Below are 24,747 nucleotides of genomic sequence, written 5' to 3'. Positions count from 1 at the left end.
TTTACAGTTTCATCAAACTAATCTGCACAGAGCTGTAACAGCAAGCCAGCTCAGAAACAAGTGTAATGAAGGAGTTTTTTGTTCAGTAGTGCATGTTTATTTGCATACCGAGGAGAATATGGAACAGCTGGTGGAGGGGGTATGTACAGATCCAAAATGGCCGGCTTCTCCTTCTTCAGTGAGGTATCCACGGTGCTTTCTGGTGACTGAGTTGAAGTTGGTGGAGGACTGGTCTGAAATGTTAGACAGCTATCAAACATCTGAGCATTCATTTATCATTCACAAAAAAAATAATTTAATAATCAATAGTACCATTTTCACCCCCTATATCAATACTATCTCCATGCTGTATGAACATATTAAAAACTCTTAGAAGTTATATTTTCCTCCACCCCCAGTTTTGGCTAGCTTTGCAATCCCTCCTACAGAAGTCCTATCATGGGTAATCTACTGCTCAAGAACATTTTGCTCTTTCCATTTTTCCTGTAAATTCAAAAAAAAACACAACTGAGACAAAACCCCTTCTTCTATTTTTAGATGCATTAAAAGAATGTAATTTGTTAAAAAAAGATATGATTGGCAAGCCTTGCAAAGCCAGCTCACACTACCTTTATTCCATAAAGTCCAGCGCCTGGGGCATAAACAGGAATATGGTAAAGTTCACCATAAATTGGATCAACAGATATAACTGCAGTCAGGGAAGCAAAGAAAAAACAGATTTGGCACTGCTCATCTTTGTGGCTCACTTCTATATTCTCAGTATCTTGCCAGGCTCCTGTCCAGGAGGGAAAAGGCTTCAAAGACCCTTTCACCTTTGTCAGGCAAGAGAAGCGCACTCTCCCCTTTTTGTAAGGACGTGTCCAGGCTTTCACTCTGTCCGCTTAGTTAAGAGCACCCCTGCACATGCACCTGCCTTTTACTGGTCAATGTGCAGAAAACCCAGAACTGTCAACAGGCTTCTCCAATCAACTCATTCCCCTAAGGAAACACCGCTTGTTATCACCTATATGCCAGCCCACCTCAGCTCTTCACACTGGTAGCACATGTCAGGCATGATGACACAAAACCAAGACACAGGCATTGGTGAAAGAAAGGATGGGAAAAGTAGTCAAGTATGCATCTTCTACCCAGTTTGAGAGAAATCTGCCTTCATCAAGACTTGTGACAGTCACTGACATTTCTAAGGTTGATAAATTACCCTCACAGCTGTTGGGAGACCTATATCACAACAGGAGCAGGAATGGGAAGTCTCACTGATTTTATTCATTTCACGTAATGACTTTAAATTCAGTCTGGTTGTTTCCTTCCATAAGCATTAAGCCCTAAGTTTCCTAACGCAACAAGCCATTCCTCAACATCGTTATTTAATAATTATTAACACACTTTCTCTGTTTTCTCAGTAGCCAATCTGCGAATCGCCCAACAACCTAATCTTATTTAAACAAGTAGTTTAAATGACTTCTTGAAAAACACTCTTACCTATCCTTCAGCAGACTAAAAGGAGGACAAATGTATGGAATAATCTAAGTTATTTCAGCAAAAATGTATTACTGTGCTAAATACAGAAAGTCTTTATTGCTCCATGCTGATGAATTCCATACATATCATCGGTTTCAGCAGTTTCTCCTCAGATAAGTTCTCCCAGTGACACACAGACTGATTAAAATGCTCAGCACACCTAGTCCACTTGTGTACCAAGAGGGCATTATCTGTTTTTAAGGAAACATGAGGGAAAAAAAAAAATAGAAAAAGGCAAGAACATTTTCCCTTTTATGTAGGAACCAGAAAAGGACAGCCTTTTCACCTAACCTTCCTTGATCTGTAGTTAAACTTGAGTACCTGGGTGCATTTCTGGGATTTCGCTTTTTCAAGCTGCAACCAAGGCATTCCCATCCTGAGATCAGAGTGGAGCTGGCTGCCTCTCACCTGCACCAAGGGTGGTTTCCAGCGCAGGTTCTTTAATGGAGCAGGAGTGAAATGGAAAGAGCCAGTAGGACGTTTTTTAAGCAGCAGCCTAACTCCAGCAGGATTCTCTCTCAGCTTTGCTACCAGATTTTTTAGCTGCCATCCAACCTGGAACAGAATAAAGACCTCTTTTATTTGGCATTTCTTTTCTGAAAGCGAACAAACAAGAAAAACCCAAATTCCCCAAGTCAAACTGTTTTAATATGAACCTAGAAGAGATACAAAAGATCAAAAAGAGTCAGAATGAAGAAAAAAGTGGAAAGCTTCTTTTTCGCATGGTTCTTCATTCTTGTTTCCAAGGAATTTCTCTACTTAAGCTGTAAACTAAACTGAAGCATCAAGCAATGCTCTTTATACCTCAGTTCTGGTCCTAGAAGGATACATGGATGTGCTCAAATTGACTAACACAGGGATTTCACAGTAACCGACTTTTGTCATATTTCTTTCTCCCGTTGAGAGGCGTTGCTTACCTGTGCTAAGCAAAAATGCAATCATAATATCCAAGTTCTCAGACGCAAATGATTTGACAATCATTTGCAAATGATTGGGGGGTTTTTAAGCTGTTTTTATCTGCATTTCAGTGGACTGTAACAAAGCATTTTAAAACTGGTCTTAAATACAACATGAAGGATTTTAATATGATGCATACAACATTTAAAACATGAAATATTGCATATTTACTTTATCAAAATATTGCAAAGAATAAAATTTGTCTTGAAAGCAATACATTAAAAAGCCTCAGATATTTCACAAGGAAAATACCAGAGTCACCTCCTGACCCCATCCCCTCAGTACCACTGGGGATCAAGCCTTGCAGAGCAAGGAGATGGAAAGTTGGTAACACTGTCAGTTACTAACCACAGTTTGCCGATTAACCTGGATCACTTCATCACCAGCATGAATCTTCTGAGAGCGATCAGCAGGGGACTACAAAAAGGAAAACAAGAGTCATGTGCTTCAGCAGGTTTTCATCCCTCCCATAACAACCCCCACCACGCTAAGTCAAAGGTTGCATCAGCAATGCTCTTCAGTATAGATAATTTTCACATCTGCTGATGACTTCAGAAATGCAAGTTAATTCATCAAATTATTTATTTAAGGGAGAAGGCATACCCTACATCTGTTACAGGCTAAATGGTACTTAAGTCATGGGACAGTCTCTACTGTCCTTTTGCCTCCAGTTTGTACTTTAGTTTTAGACAGTAGTGGGAGAGGACTGAAGAGGGTTTCCGCCCTAACACAGCAACTATCCTAAAAAGCTTTCAAATAAATGCATACTGATTTAAAAAAAAAAAAAAAAAAAAAAAAAAAAAAAAAAAAAAAAAAAAAAAAAAAAAAAAAAAAAAAAAAAAAAAGACCTTGAATGTACAGAACAAAGGACCAAAACCCCTCCAATCCGTAAGACAGATCCATTGCACTTTCTGTTTCATAGTGTAAATAAAAGCTTCCAACTTTAATGTGAAACTGCCTGCTTGCATCATCAAGGACAACAGATAAAAATACATGTTTGCACACATCCAGTATGCACAGACAGGTATTTTTCAAATAACTATCTAATAACAATACACCTTAAAATACAAGTTTCTTGGAACACAACCTAAGCTCTGGGGAACCATTAGCAAGAAGGAGTTAAATGTGTCAATATTTACATTTATCAAGAGCTGGGTCACAGGACAACTCCTCCTCCCATTCCCCCCACCCCATGAGCAATCACCTGGCAGCAGTCCAGCTCTTTCTACTGACTCCAGCACTAAGCACTGGGATTAAGGACTCATCACACCTTTAGAGCTCCACTACCTTTCTTATGAGAAAGAACTAAGAATAAACAGTGCAGCAAGGGAAGAAAATGTGTGGGAATTTACGGGAGGCTCCAGCTATCATGAGTAACCCCGTTTCTTCATTGTCTTCTTGCTTCCTCTGAAAGGAAATGCCTCTCTGGAAAGCTGCATATATATGAGTCAACTAAGACCATGAAAAAACGCCGGGCCAAAGTCAAGTTTAGGAAAAAACAAAGCCCATTGCAAGCTGTCCTTTGGGAGACCAACAGCTCATCTGAGGGAGGGTGGGGGACCTTTGCACAGAGAGCTCCTACAAGTGACAGGTCACAGCACAGACACTTGGACCATATGTGAAAACAGAGGAAAGAACAAAGTTTAGGTCTAGGCCAATGTGACACAGGAAGTCACACATAAGATGGTACAACTTAGGAATCCTCTTGGCTGACTGGTACCAAATGCACTTTTCCAGTCCTTCCACTGTTCAGTACTATCAAGTCAGGGATGCAATTCCACTGCATTCCAATACACCAGCTTCTGGGAATAGCCACTAAGATACCATTCCAAATCTATGAAGAAAACTGAGCTAAGACCCAGCCTCAGTCATCTAAGCAATACCATGCTACCCTAAAGACATTAGTTGTTTGCAGATCTCAGTCACTCCAAGTTCTGTTGCTCCAAAGGAAGAAGCAGTGTTGATAAAAAAAGAAGACATTTAAGTCAACACTCAAAGCTACAGAAGAAATACAGCCCCCAAAATAAGATCTACATGCAGAGGCAGCTTGTCAGCAGTCAACATGACATTCTTTCACATTTATCAGACGTTGAAATTGCTGTCAAAGTGGGCCTGGTCTTTGTGGCAGATTCTATACAGAGTTATGCCATGACAGTAGCATAAAAGCTATAAAAGCTTTCACTCTGCACTCTGAACAGATTTCCATCCCCTTCTCCTGGCCCTGGACTCGGCAGGGATAACAACTAGAACCACTGGTTCTTTCCTATTCACAAAAAAAAAAAAAAAAACAAAAAAAAAAAAAAAAAAAAAAAAAAAAAAAAAAAAAAAAAAAAAAAAAAAAAAAAAAAAAAAAAAAACACAACACCATTGGTGCAAAAGCCAAGTTTCTCTGCTCTTCTTTCTTTCAGTCACTGCTCCTGTACCGCAGCATGTTTGACACCACCACAGCATCACCTGCCACCCTCAGCTTCTGGCTGGGGCTCCACTCCTTCAGTGGTTACCCAGAAGCCTTCAATGAAGTACCTGCTACAAAAGGACTACATTTGTACAAAGTGTACAAATGGAAGAAGTGATCACCTGCGGCAAAAACTAGTTGCCTACTCTGCCTACTATTTCCTTCCAGCTCACCACTCTTAGAAGTCTTACTTGTTCATAGTCTTTCTACTCTGCAAGGTAATTTTGTGCCGGGACAGCTCATTAATTTCATTACTTATTCCCGAATCTAGCACACTACCACCTAACTGTTCCCATTAGGGGAGATTGCCTTTGCCAGCAGAGAGCAAATACATACACGACTCTGTTAAACAAGATACCATAAGGGCTCAGAACAGCAGATACAGTACCTTATTAAAGTAAGTTCAAATGCTTGGTATTAAAATAGTAACTCATGTAACTTGCAGAAACTGGTTTAATTTGACTGTGAAACATGCAGACACAAAATATTTAAAAATTATGGATAAACAAATGATGCATCACACAGTATTAGAAGCAGTAATACCATGCAAGTTATATGTAAAACAACAAAAACTAGTAACTCAGACTAACTCAGCAAAGCTACTGTCCAGATAGCCCGACTTCATCTACATTTACTTCACTTACGTTTTCTGTAGTTCCAGTAATTACATGCAATCCATCGTAAGTTGATTTTATGTACATTCCCTAAGCATAAAGAAAAAATTAAAAACAACTTTAAAGGCAACACAAACCACATAACTTATCTGATTAAACAAATGTTGGCAACAGACTCAAAACATTATTAAAACCAGTTAACAATTCATATATTTTCCCTAGTAAAGTATGTGGTCTAATATTACCTTAAACTTCTTCATAGATCACTTTTAGTATAATTAATTATAATATTTATTATGAATTAAAACACCAGATATATGGAACATTACACAGAAACACTATCTGGTTGGTAATACAAAACTCATTTTGCTGCCTTGTCAGTCTTTGGCCTCAATAAAACCTTTTTTTCATCACTACCCAGTCTGCACTAGAGAATTACAGGTTTTACTAGGTAGCCACTAGTCCTCTCCACGCAAAGCTCACTTACACAGGTGGGCTACAAATATTGCAGATATGTTCTTTTACAGCTTCTCCTGGCAAGTCAATACATTGATTGACTCACAGCCACAGTGCTTATGTAAGCAACGAAAGCTCCAGCAGAGCGTCTGTGGTTCTGTATGTTAATGCTCAGTGTGAATACAAGGACAAACTCAGATGAAGTGGGTGTTGACCGTAAGAACACCAAATTAAAAATCACAAGCCGGCTAATAATCAATAATTATATAGATTTCTCCGCAAGAGGTGACCAGTATATTGGTTTCATCATTTACAAAAAAATAGGTATCTACTTTTCCTATCTACATCTTGTTGTTAGAAGCACTCATACTGAGCAGTATAGAACTGGATGTTATTCTGGAGCTGAAAGCAGAAAAACAGAAGATTTTTTTTTTGATCCTTCCTATCAAGCCAATTCCTTCCCCGTTTGCCTGTCAGTTTCCAATTGTGTGCACCTACCTCCTCATTTCTTACTTAGTCCAAGCTAGACTGACTTCGCATTGTTGTAGCTTGTGCATTAACAGAGGTCCCCATAATTTCAAGAATGCATGACTAATTCAGTTAAATCCATTGGTCTAGGTAAAACTATATAGCATAGTAAGACTAGGCAGCTTTCTCTGTAAGTGTTCATCTCTTCTGCGTTCAGGGCCAGGGGGTGAATACAAATGCACTTAAGAATTTCAGTTCCCTCCAATTCATTCTATCACATCTGTTCACTAGGCAGAAAATCCACTACGATTTCAAACTAAGTTTCTCATAACCAGCACTCAGCTAAGCAGAATCTACTGAATGAACAAGAGTCAGTCACAGAACATATTAAAAGTTCTCCTATTCCTGCTAACAGCTAATCTTAAAAATTCTCATATTCTTCTGAATCTTCATATGAAAACAAATAAAACCACATCTTTCAAAACACAAACATCGTTTCTCATTACCTTCTCCCTCCCCCAGACCTATGAAAAAAACAACTAGATAAGGTAACCCGCAAAAACAGAACTACTAATTTCACAAGTATTTGTAAATTTTCAATACCCTCATTAAGACAAAAATCTTCAACAGCTTACCACTAAAAATTATATTTGGGATCAAACCTATTACCATGCATACCTGTCTTTGGCAGCCACTCCAGCATACCACCTGACCATTAACCTTTAGATTGGGGAGCCCCCGGTGGTGTAGAGGAAAACACACTGCACTGTCACTGCAGAGACCCGGGTTCGATTCCCGGTCGGGGCCCCTCCCCGGGCAGATGGAGCTCGTTAGCCCATAAGGCAATCCATCTACGTCCTGAGGACCTCACTGCCACCGTCCAAGCGTGTTTGGCCCCGGCAGATGAACCTCAGGATTAAAGGGTGGGCTCAGTTTCGCGCACACTGTGTCTCACCTAAAAAATCCAATGCGCAGGCTGGAAGGTGGAAAGACCTTCCCCGGTTCTTCGTTCGCGAAGAGACTGGCCATTATAACCTTTAGACTTCCTCCCCATGTCTCTTTCTTTTCTATATAGGTCTTGAAATATCTTACTATATCTAAACACTTGCATCGGCTCACAAGACTACCTATTAGACACTGGAGACATCAGGACACTCTAGTTCTTACCAGGCCTTCCCCAGGTTTAATGTTGGTTAAGTGAACCTCCTCCAGACAGGCACACTGGCTCATCAATGGATCTGTAGTTGATCGAATGGCTTTATCACAAATGCCATTTAAAGTCTTGGCCTACAATGAGAACATACAAAAAACAGTTAGGAAAATTCTCCCTGGCTTCTTCCTCTTCCAGTTGTCAAAAGACGTAAAGGAAATGAGTTCTAAAACCACTGAAACAGCAGATTCATTTGTACAGACCTATTCTACAGTATGTTTATATTCTTACTGTGACACAGTAAAAACAACTTGTTTCCATTAGTGCCCCCTCACCATCGCTAGCAGATGCTGACACATCCTCTGTCTAAAGCAATAAACACTGAAAATACAGCAAAAATTTGGGTAAGGGCTTGTTCACTTTTAACCAAAATACAACCCATTAAAATACTGAAACATTTTGATGATTCTTTGTGGGAAGAGTCGACAGTTTTTCATGTTGTTCCTTATTTCTGCTATGAGAATAAAATTGGCCATGTGTTACAAAAAGTGATGTGCTGGCCACTGCCTTACCTGCTTAAAACTTTACAGTGTAAGGTAGAACATGTAGCATTTAAGTGTTTCAGCAGTAATTCTTTCCACTGTGCCTCTGAACTGACCTCTTCTGGAATGCTTACGCAGGCAAGGTTCACATTTCCTTTTGACTGAAACATAACTGATCCTAAGCTAACATCATAACTAAAGGCTAATTCTGACCTTGGCATGTGTATCAGTATAGTTAGAGGAAGAATGGCTTTGCCTTGTAGAACATTTAACTATTAGAAGGGCTAATTAAACATGGGGGGGGGGGGGAACAGTCAAAAAATCTCACAAATTTCATTACTTCCCACAGTGTGTTTTCCATCTTGACATTAACTGAAGGAATGCTGAAACTCAAAGTCAGTAGCAAAAGCTTAAAGGGGAGGGGAGAGAGGATTAGTACAGTACAGTAGTTAGTTAAAAACAGTTTGGGAACCAGCAAGTCACCTTTCACAAGGGGTTTGAATCCTCCAGTCAAAGTAGACCTATGTAATTACAGGATGGGGGAGGAGCTGCGTAATAGGAAGACAGTGGTTTTGATCACAATGGTCCCTGGAAACAATAGTTCCAACGTCTTCTGTGTTGTTTTACGTCAGATTTATAGAGCAGCAATAAAATAAATCAAAACAATGTTTAAGTGTGAATGTGAGGAACCGCTCAAACAAGGGAATTCCAAACAACAATACCTACTTCCAGAGCGGGTGTGCACAAATGGAAAAAGAAAGATGCAGAAAACTCCCTTTTACGTGGTCTCAGTATTTACGGACAGAATTATTTTTAGTTATTTTGCTACTAAATTCCTAAGCATCTATGAGCTACCGGAAGGCCTTATCAAAGAGCACAGCCTGGTTCATGTCAAAAGCAGGAAGCGATGATTAACTGTTTCAAAATATAAAAAGCATTCCATTACACTCCACATTTGGTCACAAGGCTGCTCCAAACAACCCTGGAAACTGCAGCTCAAGTACAAACAGAAACAGAACTTCAGCTCTGTGGTAGGGCAGTTCTTCTACATGAAGAAGTGTAATAAGGCATAGTGTCTGCTTATTAAGGTACTAAGTGCACTTCACAGGCATAATTGGTTTATTTAGCCTATGAACATTCTATAGTACTACTCCTCCCTTGAAAATTTGAGGTCTAAATCCTCTTGGAAAAATAGCTGTGGAATGAAACTTTAAGGAATACTTGACTCCATGCTATTACACACCCTACCCGTCTGTTCAAATTTCACTGATTTCCTCTACAGCGAAGAATATTCACAAAACAATCCATAGTAATGTTTACTTGCATGATACGCTTGTACATTTGGGACTGAAAAGCTGTTGTCAGTACAGTCAGTATAGGAGCAACTGAAATAAATGTGAACGCAAACAGCTGAGTTTCAACAGAAACATAAACTTACCACAGCCTGGACTTTATCTTCCATGTCAGCTACAGTGCAATCCTAAAAATAAAACAAGAACAAAAGCCCCGCATTAACCAATAAAAATGTAAACAAATATCTCTGAAAATTCTGCAAAACTGCCATTTCAACCTTGAATAGAAACAGTTATTCATGCTGGAGGGATTACTCAGATTAGTTTCACCCAGTAGGGCTCAAATGGACTGTTAAGCAACTATTTTCTGGCCCCGATAGAAAGCAATAATAAACCTTGAAAACTAGGAGAATGTGGGATTCAATTACAGCAGTCGACTCTTCCAGAGAAGCAGAACCCTGCAAAATGAAATACTCTCAGAAGGCCAGGTAGATGAGTTTGCCTTACACTGATTAGGTACTTCTCTGTCCCAGGCATCAAAATTTATCTAAAACATATTGTTGAAAACAGAATGGAAAGTGATTTTTTTTTTTAATATGCTATTGATGACATTCCTGAAGGGCAGAGGACTGCACACAAGGCATTGTTTACACAGCCCAGGTACAAAAGTCTTTGAACTGAAACAAGTTCATGTAAGAAACTACAGAAGTCATCACTGTTTTCTGCAAGAGCTGAACTGGAGAATAATATTATGCTCAGATTAAAAAGTTAATATAGCCGATAAAAAAACAAAACAAGATTTATAGTATCTATAAGGAGAAAACCCCCAAACCCCAAGCATTTTAACAAGGTTAAATTCCAGGATATTTGCCTTTGAATTTGTATTGGGTTTGCACAGCAAAGGTTTGGTAACAGGGATCCAACAGGGGTGGCTTCTGAAAGAAGCTTCCCTGTGAAGCTTCCCCATGAAGCCAGTGCCAACAATCTCCATGATGGACCTGTCACTAGTCAAGGCAGAGCCCATCAGCAACAGTGGTAGCACCTCTGGGGTAACAGATTTAGAAGTGGGGAAAAAAGCCCTGTGTAACTGCAGCCAGAGAGGGGGGTAAGGGTGTGAGAGAAACAACTCTCCAAATACTATGGTCAGTGAAGGAGGATGTGCAGGAGGTGCTCCAGGCACCACAGCAGAGATTCCCCTGCCACCCACACTGCAGACCATGGTGAGGCAGGGTGTCCCCCTGTAGCCCATGGAGGTCTACAGTGGAGCAGAGATCCACCTCTAGCCTGTGGAAGACCCCACACTGGAGCAGGTGACTGCCCAAAGGAGGCTGTGACACCATGAGAAGCCCACGCTGGAGCAGGTTTGTTGGCACAACTTGTGACCCCAGGGGGGACCCACCCTGAAACAGTTTGTTCCTGAAGGACTGCACCCTGTGTGAGGGACCCAGGTTGGTGCAGTTTGTGAAGAAGTGCAGCCCATGGGAAGGAGTCATGTTGGAGAAGTTCGTGGAGGACTGTCTCCTGCCTTTCTCGGCAAAATACATCTGCATGAATCAATAGGAAAATGTCATCTATCCTGCAGCTCAGTTGCTCAATATTAAGTTTGCCACAGAACTTTAAGTGGAATAAACTCTGGTCTTTGAGTCTACATAGCTATCACTAAAGTTAACTAGAATCTTCTTGCATTCCTTCCTTGCTTCATTATTCACCCACTTCTATACGTCATTTACGATTATGCAGAGCACCACTGGCTCCATGAGAGCCATCCTGGTCTCTTCTCCACTATTAGAACTGATCATTTGTTACTATAGTTTATAATCTAATAAGAAATACTTTTGAACTCTAAAAGCTCTCATAAAAATTTTTCAGTTGTATCTCTCTTTTCCACATCAGTGTGACTCCTTCAGACCGTTCCAACATACATGTAGTGTCCCAGTACAAAATAGTCTTGGTTCTTCCCCCAATAATGATTTTTCTTGTCTGTACCAATCCCATTCTTTATTATAGCTCCTACTGAATTGGCAGAGAAGTGGTTTGATGCCTTTTAAAAGGTTAGGGTGTAGTATTCACCAACTTCCACCCCCCTGCCATCAAAGACTGACTTAACTGAGAGATCAGACCCCATTTTTAGCAGTTTTATTAATATACTCAGCAATCTCATATTTCAGTTCCTGTAGCACTTTTGGGTGAACACCATCTGCTGCTAGAAACACTTACTGTTCTACTGCACAACCTGCAAATCTGTAGCTGTAAAACACTGATGTTGTGCATTCGTACACACAGCGCCCAAGCAAGAAGGGCATCAAGCAGCAGGACAAACCTGTGCACCTTAGAATTTACAGTACCCAGACACTATCCTTTGACAGTGATACAACTGATGCAATTGGGTGTCATCATAGCTTGACAACTCGTAGGATGTTTGTGCTTTGACATCATCCCTTCAACATGGGGAAAGAATCACACATGTCACAGGAATGGTTCTTCAGAGTTTGAACAATATGTGGCCATGGAGTAATGGTTCTGAGAGCAAGTCTGGCAATAACTGAAGTGTGCACACAGTGCTTCATGGTCAGAGCAGTGGTATGCTCTCAAAACAGTTTCAAAGACAGGCGGTATTATTCAGAGAAGAAAAAAACGTCATTTGCCAAGATGCTACATGTTGCTGCATGTCCCTTCAGCTATTACGTGTACAAGTACTCCTCACACAGATGATAAATTAAAGTTCTGAAAAATACGGTGGTGTTGCAGTAGTGGTAGAAGCAGCCTGGGTAGTGCAATTTGTATTGTAAAGGTGGCAACTCCTTCCATTACATGCAGCATTTCCCATCTGATAGCTAAAACACTGTTTTGGGACCAGACCTAAGAAGCTTGCAGGCACAGATGTAGAAAGCAATGGAGCCATATTTTTATTTAGAGTTAGCACTGATAACTCTTTATCAACGTGTTGTTTGGAAGGTGAAGATCTTCAAATGCAGACCAACTATTTCAAAAACTAAGCCCCTTTCTCATAAAGCTCAAGAAAATATAAGTAGCCTTTAAACCGCAGTCACTTCAGATACAGCCAGCAATTAAATTGGGGTAGGAATAACAAAAAACTCCCACCACTCAGAAAAACAAACAACTGAAACTGACCCTCATGGACCTTCAAAGTTTAAAGAAAGCTCTCATTCCCAGATCTGCCTTTCTTTAGCACTCAGCACACGGTAAGCACATTACTTCCCTAAACACCCCCTTTCCTTCCCTTTTGGAAGGCAAAGAGGAAGAGAAATCAGCTGACCTTCTGAACAGCAGTAGTGAGGTCCAAGCAGAGCTGAATGATTCTGTTCTTCATTGATGAAAAGTCAGCAATACCTGTAAATGGGGTCCTGCAACAAGAGAAAATTACCCTTAGATCAAAAGGACCAGCCTTTTCCAATCCTACCTTATTGATGACAAAAAGCATATGAGAGTACACCAGAGTTTCACATCAGTATTCCTGACTGCATAGTCCTGCTCCATTCTTGCACCATAACTGGAAAATGTCTATCCCTGTGGTAAGCAAGTTCAGAGAATAGAACCAGAAGAAATGGTTTTCCAAACTACAGTTCTCTCTACTTACACGCTCAAGTCATACTGTGTTGTAAAAATCACACACTTGGGTTTGCCAATGAGAAGACCTCTAACTTTCTGACTGGAGAAAGTAAAAAAAAAAATCTCTAAAATAAGAAAAATGGATTTTCACATTTTACACACAGAGGTACAGTGAGACTAAAGAATCATTATAGGTAAGGCAGCTTTATAGCCTGTAGAGTCCTACCTCAGATCCTCCAGACAGCTGCAAAAGCTAGAAGAGGGGTTGAGAAGTGACCACAGCATGTTTGGAAATGAGTAAGCCAACAATTTTCCTGATGGTGAGTTACAGAAAAAAATCTAGGGTGAGTTGCTAGCAACATGGTGAAAGAAGAGGACCAGGTGAGAGGCACAAGCTGTTAACATCACTACCTGGACACAGACCAACACCTTGCTTGAGAGCAGGGATACTGAAGGATAAAAGTGCTTCTTGTTGTCAGCCCCTGTGCAGTTCTCCTCCTTCCCAGGAAAGCTAGCAAGGGGTTTGAGAATTTATGTTCATCTGTTATCACAGACTGCATCCTTGCCAGCACTTGACCTGCTACAGCTGTCACAAAACAACTCTTGCTCTTTCCAGACAAAAAGAGCATTAAATAAGGGGGAGGGGAAGACAGAAAACAAAACAGGCATAAGGAGAATCTCTCCCACTGTTCATTTTTGTAATCACATAGCTAAGGCCATGATTTTAGCAGAACATTAAAAATTCTTTTAGATAGGGACGTGCCAATGGCAAGTAATTTACAAGGTGGAAGAGGAAAAGATAAGTAGTCACATGCATGAGAAATGACCTGAAAGAGAAGACTCCTACTTTTATAAACACCAGTTTGTGTGCAATGTAATGGTTTTGCTGGTTTTAGCAAGAGTGGAAGTACAAGAGTAGATTACCCCAGATTCTAATTGTTCGCTAGAGGCCTTCTGGTAACATCAAAAAAGGAATGACTGAGATCGAGATCTTTACACCCAGGCATCTAGGAACTGCCCTACAAGGAAAAACAATTCCTTAGAGCAGTAAATTAAAACATAATGATTTTATTCTTACCTGTCCAACCACGCAAGCAAGGCTTTAGCAGCACCAATAAGCTCTACCACAGAAGTAAGGAATTCATTGGGGGGCTTGCGAGAGGTATTTCCGTCATAATTTGAACTTTTCCTACGGCTGCTGATGTAATTTTGCAGATTGTTGGATGATGCTCGCAGTTTGAGAACCAGGTTCTTCATATTGTCTGTTTCAAGGCCATAGTTCTGCAAGGAGTATTATAAAGCATGATAAATAACCTCACTGAGTTCTCCTGCTTATTTACACCACAAGTTACAAGCTCATATTGGATGAAATGTCTGACTATTCGCACAGTTTTCTTCTAGGTTGTTTTTTTTTTTGGCAAAAATACCTTCTAAGATTTGTTCTACACTACAGCCACTAAAGTTTGCCAAAACCCTCTCAGTTTCTGACATTGAGATTTGAGGACACTTATCAATCAAATCAATCAATCAAAGTCCCACTGTCCTAACACATGTCATTTACTTGTTAATAACAGCATTTTGTTGTTTTTACTTTTATGAAAGGAATGCAAACACTGTTTTTCTTCTTAAAATGTTTTCTATATTGTGGTACATAAACACTGAAGTAACATTCCATTCACAACTAAAGATAAGTTAAATCTGGTAGGAGACAAAAACAACAGGAAGCAAATGTAATTTTGCAATCAAAATCATAAGTAAATATTTGGATCACAAGTTTTCAGTAACTGTGCTCTTTGACTACAGCAGTGCAATTATTTACAAGTTTGAGGACTGCATTAACATTATATATAGTAATTAAAGCCATTTTTAAACATTTTTCATTCAGCAGCATTTTTACAAAAATTTACAAAATCTAAAAAATTCTGTAAGTCTTGCCTATAATTTCAACTTTGTAAATTCAAATACAACCAAGCCACATTCCATAAGACTAAAACCCAATTGTTTTAAGTAATGCATTGATCATCTCATTCCAAACACGTCAGAAATGCTTCTCTCTTCTGAAGGCAACTCAATTTTGTAATCAAGAATTTCTTCTTTTCACTGTTAGCGTGCAAATGTATGAATTATGTAGCAATATGTAACTATCTTTGTTTCTGAGTTATTCCACCTTGTAAAACTTCTGTCTAAGTCCCAGGCAAAGCTTAGCTCTTGCAGAATGAAAATTCCTTCTTTTCTTGAGAAAAGGCGGGGGGAAAATAAACAAAAGACACTGCCACCAGAACAAAACAAACACCCAAAAATACTAAAGAGTCCTGCCTTTCTCTGTTCTTTTGCTGCTGCAGGTTCTTGCAACTAACCTCCAAGTTCCACAGTTTAGTCAGCTGTACTACCTATTCTTTTTCCTTTCCCACTCAAAAACCTAAAACAACTAAAGCAAATTGTAATTCCTTTCAATACCTAGTTTCCAGGGGCTCCCAATAACTCCACTCAGGATCACAGCACCACCCAGGCTGAAGGGGAGCTATGGAGATCTCAGACCAACCTCCTGCTCACAGCAGACTCAGCTCTGAGTTCAGAGTAGCTTATCCAGCATTCCATCCTGTCAGGTCTTGAAAACCTCCAAGGACAAAGACTGTAGAACCTTTCTGGGCAACTTGATCAACCATCTGACTGTCCTGAGAGTAAGTAAATGTTTCCTTATATCCAGTCTGAACTCATTTCAATTCTGCCCAAAGTCTCTCATCTTCCTGCCATGCAAGCCTAACTCTGTCATCCTGCCAACTGTGTTTCCCGCCATGGTAGGTGCTAGGGATCTGCTGTTGGGCCTCCCTGGAACTGTCTCCTCCCTAGCTGAAGAAGTCTCAGTCCCTCAGCCTCTCCTCATGGGCAAGTACTCCAACCCTGACCAACCTGATAGCCCTCCACTGAGCTTGCCTTGGTTTCTCTCTACCTTTCCTGTACTTAGCACAGGGGGCATATTCAGATTAATGAATGACTAGTAAAGGGTGATAATCAGTTCCCCCCCTCTCCCGTTACATGCAGACCAGGATGCTGCTAATGCTGGCTTGAGGCTCTATTCCCTCTACAGTCAAGCAACTGTAAAAGAGTCTAGAATGTTTTCGATTAAGTAATTTACGAAAGATGAGACTGAATCTTTGACCCAAAAAAACATACACTAGCGTATGGAGAAGTTTCATCTACATGGCTACCTTTAAAGTATCTCGTATGGGTAAGGTCCCAGTGCGTGTAAGTTACACAAGTGCCTTCCTCCTCCACCTCAGGGCTTTTGGCAAGGAAGTACCCTTAAAGTGCAGCCAGGAGTAGGGGTTGAAAGGATATGTCCAATTCAAAAAAATGCCACTGTTGCAACAGCAAAGGATATCCTTTCATTTTCCAGGATCACAGAAAGGGAAAGATCTGTATTACTTAACAACTTTAAAGTACTTGTACAGTGTCATGTGTGAACTTACCACCTTTTAATTTCAACAACAACAAAAAAGAAAAAAAAATAACACCACAAGAGCATCATTCTGATGCATTTCTTGTAGTCAGTTTTCTCCTCCTCACAGAATGTCACATATTAGTCTATTGTTGAAGTAATTCTTTTTCACAAACAGGTCTGGATGTGGGGCAAGTTCCTATGACCTCAAGAAAGTAGTCCCATATCAGAAAATCCCCTCTTAAAGAGGGGATTTGGAGAACACTGATCCCCTCCTTCCTTAAAGGGACAGTAAATACAAAATACCTTTTCTGTGCAGAGGTATAACCACCTAATAACTCTGATCAGAACTTGAGTCTTCATATAATTATCTCCAGGTCTTTCTTTCTGTCATTCGGATGCAGAAATTGTGCCAACTATCTGCGGGTATTTGAGATTAGAGATGGCACCACCATTTAAGAAGGCACATGTTGATATACCAGGTAAGATTTTGATTTTGGCCCTAAAACATTCACATTCTCCTTATCACAACTCTTATTCAAATGCCTTATTTACACAGCATGTGAGTCTGGTGTGGCTTTTCCAGATCAGGTAGTTTTTAAATAAATCTGTCTACCTCAGTTTTGAGGTAGCCTTCACCAGCACAGGTGTTGCCTCTAGAGATGCAGGGGCTGCAGCTCATAACTGCAACTGCTCTACTCAACAGACTATAAAGAGCATGTCACAGCCCAGCTCCAACAGTCACTGCCCTAAGCTCTCCTACAACTTCTCCCAAAGATTCTACAGAGTGCACCGGAGCTATCTAAACCAGCAGCCTGTGCTCTAGGAAAAGTCCTGACTAAGCACTATGCCTATCCAACACAACAGCAGCTCTTCAGTATCAGGTAATCAAATTATCCAACTACTGATCAGTCTTGATGAATGAACTCCCCCAGAACAATGCATCATCACAACCCAAGCCACCTCTGCTCCAGGGGCAAGCCATTGTCCTCAGTTGTCTGTTCTAACAGACGGAAAGTATTCTGCCCCTCCACCATATAGCAATGCTTCCATTCAAGCCGACACTGTCTTGAACACCTCACACATCACCAACTATTTCTGTTATTTTTCTGCTCCTTCACTTGCAGTATCCAGTCTGTTTGTTGGGAAGGCTGGTTTAGGGATCTAAACCATTCAAAGGAATCTAATCCCTTCTTAACTTTTTACTGGTTTAGCTTCCTGAAGTAGCTCACTTCAGGGTCAGGTGAGTGCAAGCACAAAAGATCACTAATCAGAGGACAGGAGGCGGTGGAGGCAGCAGGTGATTTGGATTAATTCAACTTTTCGTGGAACTGTGCCCCGATTCAGGACAGATAGGAATGCTGATATCGTGGCAGCACACCAAACAGCTTTCACACTGACACACAGTCTAAGCACAAAGCTTAGCAGGCTTTTCTTGAAATATTTCTACAGGACTGAGGCTACAATAGTTAACAAATTATTATTTAAGCAACCAAAAGGGTTTAGATGTTTCTCACGAACCAAAGAAACAGGCTACATTTTCCTATCACTCCCGATTTAAAACATCAAAGTTGCTTTAATCAAAACACAGGCTGAAGCCAGCACTCAAGAGCACCCAATGTCAAACATTCCCAGGTTATTACTCATTAACCTGGGGAGCCACATGCAGGGCTCGAGTGAGAGGCAGCACCCACACGTGCACCAGAGAGCACATGTGCACAAGAGCACACTCTTTCTAAGCTCCACCACATTTAATGAGAGAAAGTAATCTCACCAAATAATTGCTCAAGGTCAGGCCTCCAGCATAAAGTAAATAAAAAACATAGCTAACTGAAGCCAAAAGAGCACAGCAGTTGTGCCAGATCTGGGCTGATATAGAGCCCTGCCACTGCCCAGGGACAGCATCCCCTGCTCTTTTACAGCCATGTTCACATCCCATAATGTATGAGCTGGATCTGCTGGCTGATCCAAATGAAAGCCTGTTCTGTAAAAAAAGATGAATAAAACCAGACTGAATGCATGCTCAGAAGCTGATCCAAGTCACTTCATGCCTATATAAACACTAGAGTTAATGCAAGGTGCTGTCACAGTGACTCATTCTTGCTCTTGTCCTCTTAAAAATGCCTCCTAAAGAATCCTTTGAGATAAAAAATTTCCTAATAAACAGCACTAGATTTGAAAGATCTAGAAAAATTGAAATCTCATGAGGCAGTGTGCAGATATCCTTTGACAAGGATTGGGCACTAAAGCATGTATGCATGTTTTATGTTATGATGTTATATTTTGTTACACTGAAAATATGCTGGCAGAACATTACTATGAGTGAAATTATCAACTATGTTCTTTTTGGTTTATGAGTTTCTTAGTGGTGTTTTTTAATTGTATAAAACTAGTATCTCTTCATTCTAACCTCAAAAAAAATTCACTGTTTTTTTACTTGGAAACTCTCGCATTACACAATGTAGGTAAAGATTCAAAAATCAAACCCAAAGAACACATTAAAAGTGAAAATTTTTGCACAGTTTCCTATTAACAAATATAAAATAATGCAAGCATTAAGCCCCAAAAAGCTTTTTTTTTTCTGGATTTCTCTCCCTGCTGTTGTGGTTTGAAAAGCATAGTTATGTATGTTTGTTCCCCCTTCCCCAAATACTTCGAAGTCAATTCAGAAATGTCTTTCTTCCATCCCTTTACCCCCCAAGCAAATACTGTTGACAAAAACATGGAGGCACTCAAGTTGATGGGGTTTTTTTCCCCTCTGGGGAATTCAAATCCTTTGATACATCCTCTTAATTCCTCAAATAAGTCTTGAACACCCATTCAGAAAACTCTGTCAGACCAGCTCGAGAGCAAAAGAAATGTGTGCTCAGAGGAAACCTTCACTTTTTAATCCCAGTCCACACTCTCCTGCCACCTCTTCAGGATGCTGTGCATGTGGTCACTGCTATGAGGAGATGAGGGAATATTGCTTCATCACAAAAGCAGCAGACAAAGACAAATTAACTTCTCTTTCACACCGTAACTTACAGACTTATGTTCAGCTTGGCACTGGCAAATAATACTCAAACCCTCTAAAAACAAAATTAATAATCAGGTGTATTTGGTGTCCTTTCTCAAGGAAACAACTGCCTTCACACTGCATTTTTGTGACTGATCTACTGAGGCTGGAACAGAGGTCTATAAAGTGACTGCTTGAAAAGATTTCAACAGGAGAAAGATATTCCAAATAAGCTACCCAGCTGCCTTTAGAGTCACATGTGTTCTTGTGCTGTGAAGGAACCAAACCACTGATCTGAAGGAAACTCATTTGGAAAACTGCCAAGGCAAAACTAGATAAAAAGGGAAATTCTTCTTGAGAACTCCAGGTCTGGGGAACTACCAAAACCCCCTCTCAGCTCTTCTCCGCCAAGAACAACAACTTTGAAAGTGTGACTTCAGACTGGCCCAGCCAATGCCACGTTTCCACAGTGTGAGCTAATACCACAGTGGGGGTGCTGGGGGACAAAAAAAGAAAATGGAAGAAAGATAAAATCCAAAAATAGTTCCTCTACTTTCAAAACCGCAAAAGTCAGGGAAATACCATGATATGTACTCACACATACACTAAATGACACACATTCCCACTTTCAAAGAACTAACACAGGTGGAATCCAGAAACCTTTATTCTCAACAAAAACAAAGAGAGAACAAAATAAAAAACTGGCTGTCACTAGAATTTAGCATACCCTTGGAAAGAAAATCAACAGTGATTTTATGCAATTCCAAAAACTTAAGGGAAGGGGCATCAATAAGATGGCAAAGGGCATACCTAAAACATCAAAATTCTTTCTCCACCTCTGAACAAGGTAACAAGGACATTTCAGCTGTAGTATGCAATAGCTGTCTAATGCATTAACTTGAGCTACATTTCACAAAGGATTTCCAGAAATGGGTCTGAGGTCAAAACTTTTGCCTACAAAGGAAATTAGAAGGAAATTGTAGGAGATAAAACACAGCTTTAAATTCTGGCAGTTGTCCAGCTTTGTTCACTTTATTCTAATATTTTTAAAAGAAAAAAGTGCCTTCAGGGACTGCCACATAGATTACTTCAGACAGGACTGTATACAGCCCACAGTACTTTACTAACTCACCAGACCCCTTCACTTGCCCAACCGACTATCCCCTCCCACATCATAAACTGCATTTCAGCCTAATCACGTTCTTCTATCAGATTTTCTAGCTAGGTGTTAATTTTTGACAGATCAAATATGTAAAGGAAGTAAAATGTTTTTCAAATACAAGAGCAACTCTTTGCAAGACATGCAGAGTGCGTGAAGAGATTTCATTAAATATGCTTCTTTCAGTACAGGCTATCCAATTTGTTCCTGGTCACAGAGTGGGAATGATCCCTATGGCACCTCTCTGCAGCAAATAAAGCATATCATACAGGTAATAAAGACTCTCGATTTTAAGAGGAGTATGCTCAGTGCAGCAAGCCTTGCCTAATGAAGGGAAGATGAGCCAGTGCTGGCCAAGGAATCATTGGGCAGGCTTTCCCACCCTTCTCCCTGATGTAATTATATATACACCTCTGCTGCTCATTGACTGCATTACATCAAACACACCTTCAAGAGTGTGTCCAAACTATTGCCTTTAAATAAAGCCTGAACTAGCAAAACAATCCAAAATATATTTATTCTTCACAGAGTATTTGTTTTATAAGTATCTTCAGTGATATATCAGGAGTAAGAGAAAGGAACAGCTTGAGTTCTGAATCCAGTGAGTGTTCAACTACATGGTAACTGAGGTAGCAAAACATTCCTCATTCCAAGACTTAATTTTTCTTCACTTCATATGTTTGCTACAGAATTGCCCTAAACCTATTTCAACTGATGTGAGGAACTTCTGGTTCCTGTCATTTTAACAATATGCCTTCTATCTTCTAACACAAATTCACTCTATTCTAATTGCTCTGTTCACTAACAGGAGCCACAAGACTAACAATACCACTTGGACAACTTCTACCTTTGGAAGCACAACCAAATGAATTAAAGTTGCCTCTTATTAGGAAAAAGTTAAAGAGCTATTAATACAAAACTTGGAAGAATTAAACAAGTTCTTACTGTTTCCTTTTATCATGATGTGTAACAGAAAGCAGGGGACAAAGGTATTCTGGTTTTATCAGTCTCGCCTTGGTTATTCACCCAAAAAGAGCGCTTTAGGAAATTCTTTGCATGTCAATTCACCACTTAACTAACCAGTGCACACAGGAGATCCACAGCCTCTAGAACCAGTTCCTGGTGTCCAATCCGTGAGATACCCAAGTCTTCAAGGTCCTGGTGAGAAATCTGTAGGAGTTGTTCACCATTAATCTTCTCCCGTTCAAATTTGTGGACATACTGCTGCAGGCAGTCATCCAGGCCTACCAAAACACAAAAGTGAAAAAAAGGGACGTCAAAAACAAACAAAACAAAAAGAGAGAAAAAACCCCCACCACCCTATAAAAGGCAGAAAATGCAAGTTAATGAAATACACAATGCAAAATTATGAAAGAATCTTGCAGTGCACCTAAGGTTGTTGCATAGAAGGGGCATAGAAACTGAGCATATAAATTATGAAGAACTGCATAACCTTCCTGCTCCTTGTGGATCAACCTCAGCAGTTAAGAATATGCCTCTGGTGTCTGAACAAAAAGCAGTTAAGAATATGCCTCTGGTGTATGACCAAAGGGCATACATAGAGTCAGCAATCAGGGTAAACCAAAACCCTGAAGGGCATGCAAAGCAACAACAACAAAAAATAACAACTGACAAAAAAAAAAAAAATAAAATCCAACTCAAGGTAAGAACAAAGATCTTGTCCAAAGCCTAATTAAACAAGCAAAGCAATAAAAGCAATAACTGAGGAGAAGGAACATGAAAATAATTAAAGGCAAAGCAATCAAAATTATGTTTGGTTCCAATCTCATTATTCCCTTGATTCATGAGACCCTGCAGCTTCCTGAGGTGGCCATCCCTTGCTAAGGATCAACAACACATACAAACAAGAAATCTAATTCATTTTTTCTATCTAGAAGTATTTTTAAAACAGCTTAGAGTATTTTGTCCCAGCAACATCCCCCAAATCCCCACTTTAAAATGTGATTCTATAATCCTGTTCTCCGCAGTAGGTTTTCCCCAGTGATTACAGAAAGGGTTTCTGGTTTTCATCTTATTTAACTAAACTTCATGTGTTAATCCTGTTTTCGTGTGTATTCTGCTCATTTCCTCTGTTGTTAAAGATCCTGTAAGCAGCAACAATCTGGGAGGAAAATCTGGATGGATGTGTTATTTTAAAGATGATGCAGTGCTCTTGATGCTCTGCTCCCCTTCAACATATTGGCTAGAGCAAAAGGAACTGACCCAAATAGATCTGTTTTAGAGAAATACACCATGTTCATTGAAAACAGTTCACTTGAGCAAAAATTCAGATTGCACATTTGACATCTAGTGTGTGTTATCCACAATAGCTACATTGTTTCACCATTGCATTAAAAAAATAACATTTAGCTGTATAAAGGATGTTTATTCACTATGCTGCTTCAAAAGGAAACCACTGAGATGGACAGGATATCGAACGCAGCAGATGAGAAACACAAACAGCATCCTGAACTACAAAGAGATGGGAGCCAAAAGAAAAGCACTCAGTTCCACTCATGAAGTTGCAGCGGCAGCCTGGAATACAAGTACTCCCAGCACACTCTACCACCAAGAAAAGATTTGACACAGATCACAAGGAGGACTCAGAGTCACATGAAGTACATTCACTTCATAGCAGCGGCATGAGCAGCCACTGCTACCTTGCACTGCCCAGTCACAGCAGATCTGCAGATGACAGACTCCGAAAGGCATGAGCTGACTTAACACACATCACTTGCCTTTCCAATGCTCACCCCGAAGTTAATAAGAACAGACACCCTCTTACATGACTTGGCCAAGTTTAATTATCACAGTAAATCAACATCTGGCTTAGTGAGCTTGACTCCTCCGCATGCAGAGCTACCAATGCACACAGCTTGAATTTTAAGGATAATTATGAATGGGAAAACCTGCACGCAAGATAAGCAGAGTCTCCCAGGGCTACAGTTACTTGGGGGCACTCTTGTTTCTTCCCATCTGTCTTGGCAAAGCTGCATAAATTTTGAAAATTGAGTCCACTGTTCTCTTTCCCACAGGCACTAAATTCTCCCTTAGTCTATACAAACTCTCTTCCCAGGAAAAATAATAAAAAATATCTGGCCTTCATTGTTTAACAATTTATTTTTTCAAAACAAATTCTCAACCAAGGCTACACACAGTCCACATATTTGGCATTCCCAATTTTTATTGCTGCCTTGCAGACCACTGTTTCCCATCATTTGCCCTTGTAAGCCCATAGTTTCCATCCCAAATTACACAAACACCTAAAATAAAACACTTCATTCAATAGGCAGTGTAGTTTTTATTAAGTTTTTTTCATGCAGTGTGGCTTTCGCCTACTATCTTTTATGTGTTGTCTCAACTTTCTAGAACTTCATTCTCTGCTAAAACATGGAGACTGAAATGTATGTATTCTCCTGCAGAAATACAACTATGGCTCTCAGCTTACCTGTGCTTTTTTAATTCATGCTTGCAGGCCTATTACAACTTGAAGAGCTACCTCTAAAACATTTTTTTTTTTTTAGTAAGAGTCCTTAAAAGCAAGACAGACACTATAGGACTATATTTCGCAACATAAAATATTACAAAATTGCACAAATGTTGACTCAAAACAGTTAACATAGTGGCACAGCTGCTCAATTAGACATTTATTTAAGTGACCAAAACTATGCAAAGCAGGCAGTGAAGACAGACCCACAAACTCATGTTCACTGATGGTTTAAGATGAGCTTACTAACATTAGTGCTATTATGTTTACTAAGAAACATATGGTAAAATGTTAAACATTTTAATTGAGATTGCAACCAGGTTTATAGCCTATTGTTTACCTTTCTATCATATGAATGAAATGTTTAAATATCATATGCAAATGAAACTCCAAAGTGGGAAGGGAGAAGGGAGGAAAAAGCACTCATAACCCAGTTCAAGAAATTTTAATAATATTTAAGTTTTAAAAGTCAGCATTCAAATGTTACTAGTAAACTAAATGAATTGCTCATTTTTTCCTTCTTCCAAACATCTATGTTCTTTCTATGTATTTTCTTCGTGAACTTCGGAACCTCATGGGGACTTGGTATTGCCCATTAGCACTGTCTAGGTATTTCTGAGAAACTTAGATGAATTTAAGACT

General features: G+C 39.8%; 1 protein-coding gene across 1 annotated transcript in view; it reads right to left on the bottom strand.

Annotated features, from left to right (window-relative positions):
* Positions 1 to 24,747, bottom strand: part of CNKSR3 (CNKSR family member 3) — a 56,760-nt gene that overhangs the window by 5,879 nt on the left and 26,134 nt on the right. Inside the window, exons 2-10 of the mRNA XM_027887457.1 lie at positions 21,699 to 21,862; positions 14,101 to 14,303; positions 12,730 to 12,817; positions 9,599 to 9,640; positions 7,636 to 7,755; positions 5,575 to 5,634; positions 2,824 to 2,892; positions 1,927 to 2,073; positions 109 to 233 (exon numbers count right to left, since the gene is read on the bottom strand). Of these exons, the coding sequence (XP_027743258.1) occupies positions 109 to 233; positions 1,927 to 2,073; positions 2,824 to 2,892; positions 5,575 to 5,634; positions 7,636 to 7,755; positions 9,599 to 9,640; positions 12,730 to 12,817; positions 14,101 to 14,303; positions 21,699 to 21,862 (1,018 nt within the window). The remainder of the gene's footprint in view (positions 1 to 108; positions 234 to 1,926; positions 2,074 to 2,823; positions 2,893 to 5,574; positions 5,635 to 7,635; positions 7,756 to 9,598; positions 9,641 to 12,729; positions 12,818 to 14,100; positions 14,304 to 21,698; positions 21,863 to 24,747) is intronic.

This window comes from Empidonax traillii, unplaced genomic scaffold (assembly GCF_003031625.1).
Source record: "Empidonax traillii isolate 1590-97213 ecotype Southwest subspecies unplaced genomic scaffold, ASM303162v1 scaffold211:size764888, whole genome shotgun sequence".
Classification (NCBI taxonomy): Eukaryota; Metazoa; Chordata; class Aves; order Passeriformes; family Tyrannidae; genus Empidonax; species Empidonax traillii.
This window is presented reverse-complemented; position numbering and strand designations above follow the sequence as displayed.